This window comes from Cottoperca gobio, unplaced genomic scaffold (genome assembly GCF_900634415.1).
Source record: "Cottoperca gobio unplaced genomic scaffold, fCotGob3.1 fCotGob3_331arrow_ctg1, whole genome shotgun sequence".
NCBI classification, from domain to species: Eukaryota; Metazoa; Chordata; class Actinopteri; order Perciformes; family Bovichtidae; genus Cottoperca; species Cottoperca gobio.
In genome coordinates this window covers 119,544-126,318 of record NW_021166937.1, presented here as the reverse complement: position 1 = coordinate 126,318, position 6,775 = coordinate 119,544, and the positions used below count along the sequence as shown (strand labels likewise).

At 40.2% G+C, this 6,775-nt stretch overlaps 1 protein-coding gene across 4 annotated transcripts; it reads left to right on the top strand.

The window, feature by feature from the left end:
* Positions 1-283: 283 nt before the first annotated feature.
* On the top strand, positions 284-3,165 carry LOC115005611 (dynein light chain 4, axonemal). Of its 4 annotated transcripts, none has more exons than XM_029427505.1 (5): positions 284-405; positions 855-934; positions 1,327-1,362; positions 1,604-1,687; positions 2,116-3,165. In XM_029427505.1, exons 2-5 carry the CDS (start codon positions 863-865, stop codon positions 2,278-2,280), a joined length of 357 nt encoding a protein of 118 aa, XP_029283365.1. In that variant the 5' UTR covers positions 284-405; positions 855-862; the 3' UTR covers positions 2,281-3,165. The 4 variants fall into 4 exon arrangements, with proteins under 4 accessions (XP_029283365.1, XP_029283367.1, XP_029283366.1 ...); XM_029427506.1 differs by lacking the exon at positions 284-405 and adding an exon at positions 465-734; XM_029427507.1 differs by lacking the exon at positions 1,327-1,362.
* The last annotated feature ends 3,610 nt before the right edge of the window (positions 3,166-6,775 follow it).

Below are 6,775 nucleotides of genomic sequence, written 5' to 3'. Positions count from 1 at the left end.
TAGAAATAGATATATAACTTAAAGCAAGCACAACAATGCTGAAAAAAAAAATATAACATATATTATTATGTTATATATATATATATATATATATATATATATATATATATATATATATATATATATATATATATACAGTGAAAAAAAATTGATAGATATAGGTATTTTGAAGTTATCAAGACATTCTTTATAAGATAATATAAAAACATTTTAATAAAGTATTTGACCAACTGTCAGTATTCAGCTACATGAGTCCGTCAGTTGATTGACAGACTCTGAACCAATAGGAACAAAGCTAGGCAGTAGTGGGCGGGGCTTCCCCTGTACGGACATCCGTTGTTTAATGTCTCCTTAACAACCGAGCTGGGAGTCAAACAGCAGAAGTTTTCGGTGGAGAAACGCCTCGTAAGTAACTCACTTATAGCTAACATATCCACCTGTGTGCCACTCTACATGTATTCACTACCAACAACACGTTGTATCTCGTCATATTACCACAGTGGATCTTTTCAAAAGTCGATTTCTAAGATTAAAATACATCAACCGGTAGCATCAGCTGTTCGCTATCAACCAAGCTAAGCTAATTAGCTAGCTAGTTACTACAGCAGCTAGTCTCTACAAACTAACCGTTATCTTCCGGTTGTGTCTGAAGGAGGAATTGCTTTTTTCTTTGGCGTAAACTCCGATGACATACTTGTTGTAGCTAGCTAGCATGGCTAAGTGATGTTAGCAAGGTAAGCTCGTCCCAGCGGATCATGTTACAGAGTGTTGTTAGCTACAGCTACATACTCTAATATCAAGCTAGGAGGGTCGTTTTCTCTAACATGCAGAACATGTCTTCTTTTTTGTTGCAGGAGTCGGAATGGCTGGGACTGGCGAGGGAAAGAAAGAGGAGGCCGACTACAAGAGACTGCACAGCTTCCCTCTCATCAGGGTAGGACAGACACCATGACATCATGGACATCACATTATTATTGTAGGCTTCTGCTGTGTATGCTGGGGGGTAGTATGTGTCTATGCTCCCCAGCTCAATATCCTCCTAATATGTCACATTAAAGGATGTTTGTATGTTCTGAAGTGAGGTTGTTCGAGTTGTTCTTCACAGTCAGTGCATCACCTACACCAGAGGCAGTTTGTAGAAACAGACAGGAAGCAGGAAGCTAAACAATGTACAGATGTGGACGTTCTTTAGACACCTAAAACAATACATATCAGTTAAAGTGTATTCTATATTTATACTATTGTCATCTTAAACTGAAGCAGTTGTCTGTGCTCTCTTCAATGCCACCAGACTCCATTGACAAAAACTGTCATTTTACTTTGCAGAACACGGGAGCTGCTGGTGTACCGCTGCCTCCATCGGTTAGTTTGTTTGTGTAGTTGTGTGACTTTGGTGTTTTAAAGGGTTGATCACATTCACCAGCTCCTGTGATCTGCAAGGTTAGAATATGTTTCTGTCAATGGTGGCTTTGAAGAAAGAATGAATGCAAAATAAATCTGACTGGAAGCACATGTCTCTCTTTCTTTCCACTATTGTTGAATGTTTGTTTGTCTGCAGCTGTCATGAACCTGTAACTGTTGACCTGTCTGTGTTTATCCTCAGCATACGGACATGCCGGAGGAAATGAGGGTTGAGACCATGGAGCTGTGTGTGACGGCCTGTGAGAAGTTTGCCACCAACAATGAGGTGAGTGTCTGTGGAGAGGTCTATCTTTTTTACCATTTGCCAAACTGTCTGTACAGTAATGGCTTCTGTTACATCATTAAATCACACGTTTAGATTTCAAGGCGCTTCAGGCAGAAACATGTTTTTTTCATGCTCTGGTCAGATTTGAAATTTTGTGAGACGAGAAGAAACACGAGAACATCAGAGTGTGTGTGTGTGTGTGTAGATTTAAACTCTCCACAGCTACATTACATAACGCCTCATGTACATATTAAACACTTGTGATATAAACTGTGTTGATGTGAGTCATGAAGTGGGGAAGCTTCATGATATCTGTTAGTTACCTTGTTAACTCTTCACCTGCAGCGTCTCCTCCTAACAGTGGAAGATATGACTTCCTAACATTAAGTTCTTCATCGGTGTTTATCTTTCTAACTTGTGTTTCTCAGAGTGCAGCGAAGATGATCAAAGAGTCGATGGACAAGAAGTTCGGCAGCTCGTGGCACGTGGTGATCGGGGAAGGCTTCGGCTTCGAGGTCACACACGAGGTGAAGAACCTGCTCTACATGTTCTTTGGAGGGAGTCTGGCCGTGTGTGTGTGGAAGTGCTCGTAGCCCCTCCTCGCCGCCCCTCCTCGCCGCCCCTCCTCGCCGCCCCTCCTCGCCGCCCCTCCTCGCCGCCCCTCCTCGCCGCCCCTCCTCGCCCTCTGACATGGTAACTGGTTGGGGATGAACACCAGCTGGATGCTGGTTGTCCACAGACCAGCCGCTGTGGCAGATAATAAACCGTCCTTTGGAGATCTTGTCCAGTTTGAAAATATTTTGGCAGGAAATTAGTTGAAAGGTTAATTTCGGGTGCGACGGTCACTTTGACTGGAAGGCATTCAAACAGTTTTCTGGCTCGGCTGTCACTTTCCTTCTTCTCCTTGTTTTCAACCCTCCGTCCGTCTCTGAAGCCGAACGACGGCTCTAAACATTTGTGAGCGTGCGTGTGCCAGTAAGTTCCACTTTTACAAAGAACACATCCAGCCGGGGTCTCCAAAGGCCTTTATCCTCATTCCTGTTCAGGGAGCGCGTGTGTGTGTGTGACTGAGTTTATATGTTTGTGTGTGCTGGACACACACTGTTTTTTTAAATAACATTTCGTCTGCACCTTCCTCAGCAGTTTGTACAACTGTCCTCTGTATCTGTAACACACCTGTATCTCTTTCTCTCCAACCGCACGAGTCTTTCAATACAATTTGTAATATTTTTTATGTGTACATATTTAGATGCGACTTGAAGAACTTGTTTTTACAGAGCAGTGTCATCTTCTTACAACTGAAGGCTCTGAATCTCCAGAGCCAAACTAACAACACGAAACCTGACTTCCCCCGTTTGTAATAATCCCTGAAGATATGGGCACATTAATATCAGATGTTAACGATGTGATTGTTTTAAAGCCTTTTGTGTGACTTCAACTGATTGTACAATAAACTCTGAAATGTGGTGAGAAAGGAAGTTAAACTGTCGCCTTTGTTCTCTGCAACATGTTACAGTAATTATGTTCCAGGTCATGCTTCTCCACGACACCTGTTGTTGTGTTTTGTTATAGCAGCTGATCTACAAGCTCCAGTGTGAACCTGAAAACATTCTCAATGATATCCTTTTACTTTGTCATCTATGGTCACAATTTGAATTCTTTTTATTTACATATTTGCGTTGGCATTAGCAGATTTAATGATGTATTGCTCAGTCAGGAAGTTAAACAGCTCATAACTCTAACATCTATTTTTATACTGCGAGCTTTATTGATGTTTCTTAACAAAAGCTTCATTTTACAAGATTACATTTGAACACATCATAACATAATTTACCTTCAACCAGTATTAATTTTTACTCAATAGAGCTTGAATGCATCACAGTGTAACTCAATGTAACCTCTGTTAGCCGTTAGCTGTTAGCTGTTAGCCGTTAGCTCCGATATTTAGCCGGAATAAAGAAACACAACAAAAAATATTTTGTTAGTTTCTTGTGGCAGATCTCACGATCGCGTATTTTTTACTGAATATCAGCCGATCGATCGGGGAATCCCTAATTTTTAAAATAATAAATAATATAATAATATAATAAAAATTGAGCATCAGTTGTGCAACTGACTGCTCTACACAAGCGTCTCCTGCGTCAATAGATTTTCAATTTCAATGCCTGCTTTTAAAATGTTAGAATAGAAGAATATAAGTAAATTCTTCACACATGGGAATAACATGAAGCTGCTGCTTTAACTTTACATAAACAAGACGTAAACAAAGTGTTTGTATTCATGAGGAAGAAGATCAACTGTCAGAGATGAAGACAATTTAAATGTCATCTGAGAATATCAATGTTGAGAAACTTTAATAATAGAACAAATACAACTACTACTATTACTAATGATCGTATTAATAATATTAATAATAATAATAATAATAATGCAACAACTATTGTCTCACTGAAACCTGAGACATGAAGAATATGTCTAAATGAATCCGCTCCACCTGGTCATATTAATACTCACATTCCTCGAGGTACTGGCCGAGGAGGTGGAGCTGCGGCCATATTTGACTCAAACCTCTTGATCAATCCTAAACTAAACTAAACTATAACTCTTTTGAAAGCCTTGTTCTTACGCTCTCAAACCCAACATGGAAAACAATAAAGCCAGTTTTATTAGTTCCTGTGTACCGCCCTCCTGGTCCGTATTCTGAAGTTCTATCTGAACTCTCAGAACTTTTATCAAGTTTAGTCCTTAAAACAGATAAAGTAATTATTGTAGGTGACTTTAATATTCATGTGGATGTTGATAGTGACAGCCTTAATAATGCGTTTATCTCAATATTAGATTCACTTGGGTTCAGTCAGAATGTACATGTTTAAACCACACTCTGGACCTTGTTCTGGGATATGGTGTTGAAACTGAAAGTTTATCAGCGTGTCCACATAATCCTCTTTTATCAGAACATTTTAATAACTTTTGAAGTCCTGTTACTGGACTACAAGCCAGCAGGCAGAACATCCTACGCTCGATGTTTATCTGAAAGTGCTGTGACTAAATTTAAGGAAGTGATTCCATCAGCACTTAATTCAACACCAGGACTCAATATCAATATAAGGGAGGACTCCAATGCTAACTTTAGTCCCTCCCAAATTAATCATCTTGTTGATAGCGCTGCAGCCTCACTGCGAATAACACTCGACTCTGTCGCTCCTCTTAAGAAGAAGATCATAAAACAGAAAAAGAAAGCTCCGGCTTAATTTACAAATCCGCAAACTAAAACAAAAGTCAAGAAATCTTGAAAGAATCTCGTTTAGTCTGGTTAGATCATCTTAAAACGTATAAGAAGGCTCTCCGTAATGCAGAGCAGCTTATTACTCTTCCTTAACAGAAGAACATAAGAACAACCCCAGGTTTCTGTTCAGCACTGAGGCTGACAGAGAGCCACAGCTCTACAGAGCCTTCTGTTCCTGTATCTCTCAGTAGTGACGACTTCATGAGCTTCTTTAACCATAACATTATAATTATTAGAGACTAAATTAATCTCCTCCTGACCTCAATCAGTAACGACTTAACTTCAACCTCCAGAACCTTAAAAACATCTGTAACTCCTGAAATATATCTAGACTGTTTTACTCCAATCAACCTTAACCAACTAACTTCAACAATCTCATCGTCTAAGCATCAACCTGTCTTTTAGACCCGATTCAACTAAGCTGTTTAAAGAAGTTTTACCCTTAATTAACACCTCGTTATTAAATATGATCAACCTGTCTCTATTATCTGGCTACGTACCACAATCCTTTAAAGTAGCTGTAATAAAACCACTTCTTAAAAAGCCTGGTCTTGATCCAGAGGTTTTAGCAACTATAGGCCGATATCTAACCTTCCCTTTCTCGCTAAGATCCTCGAGAAAGCAGTCGCAAAACAGTTGTGTGACTTTTTACATAATAATAGTTTATTTGAGGTTTTTCAATCTGGATTTAGAGTTCATCATAGCACAGAGACGGCACTGGTGAAAGTTACCAATGACCTTCTGATGGCATCAGACAAAGGACTTGTCTCTGTTCTTGTCTTGTTAGACCTCAGTGCTGCTTTTGACACTGTTGATCATGACATTCTACTACAGAGACTGGAACATTGTGTTGGCATAAAAGGAACCGCACTAAGCTGGTTCAAGTCCTATTTATCTGAGCGATCTCAATTTGTACTTGTTAACGATAAATCCTCCATGACAGCCAAAGTCAGTCTTGGAGTTCCGCAGGGTTCTGTACTTGGACCGATTCTATTCACCTTATATATGCTTCCTTTGGGCAATATTATAAGGAACCACTCTATAAACCTTCATTGTTATGCGGATGATACCCAATTATATCTATCAATTAAACCAGACGAAACCAATCAATTGGCTAAACTTCAAGCCTTAAGGACATAACAACTTGGATGTTCTGCAACTTCTTGATGTTAAACACAGACAAAACTGAAGTTATTATACTTGGCCCTAAACGCCTCCGAAACGCATTTTCTAATGACATAGAAGCTCTGGATGGCATTAACTTGGCCTCCAGCACCACTGTAAGGAATCTTGGCGTCATCTTTGATCAAGATCTGTCGTTTAACTCCCACATAAAACAAATCTCAAGGACTGCCTTCTTTCATCTACGTAACATTGCAAACATAACATCCTGTCTCAAAATGATGCAGAAAAACTAGTCCATGCATTTGTTACTTCAAGGCTGGATTACTGCAACTCATTGTTATCCCTCCTCAGTCTCTCCCTGAGGTTTCTTCCATTTTTCCCCCTTTAATTATGGGGTTTCTTTTAGGAAGTTTTTCCTTGTGCGATGCGAGGGTGTAAGGACAGAGCGTGTAAGGACAGAGAGTCTGAGGACAGAGGGTCTAAGGACAGAGGGTGTAAGGACAGAGGGTCTAAGAACAGAGAGTCTGAGGACAGAGGGTCTAAGGACAGAGGGTGTAAGGACAGAGGGTCTAAGAACAGAGGGTCTGAGGACAGAGGGTCTAAGGACAGAGGGTGTAAGGACAGAGGGTCTAAGGACAGAGGGTCTAAGGACAGAGGGTCTGAGGACAGAGGGTGTC

Bases quoted from the DNA above. Each gene is read 5' to 3' on its own strand.
- LOC115005611 (XM_029427505.1), top strand. From the start codon at position 863: ATGGCTGGGACTGGCGAGGGAAAGAAAGAGGAGGCCGACTACAAGAGA. The intron at 935-1,326 runs GTAGGACAGACA...TTTACTTTGCAG, and splicing joins ACAGCTTCCCTCTCATCAGG to AACACGGGAGCTGCTGGTGT. The intron at 1,688-2,115 runs GTGAGTGTCTGT...TGTGTTTCTCAG, and splicing joins AGTTTGCCACCAACAATGAG to AGTGCAGCGAAGATGATCAA.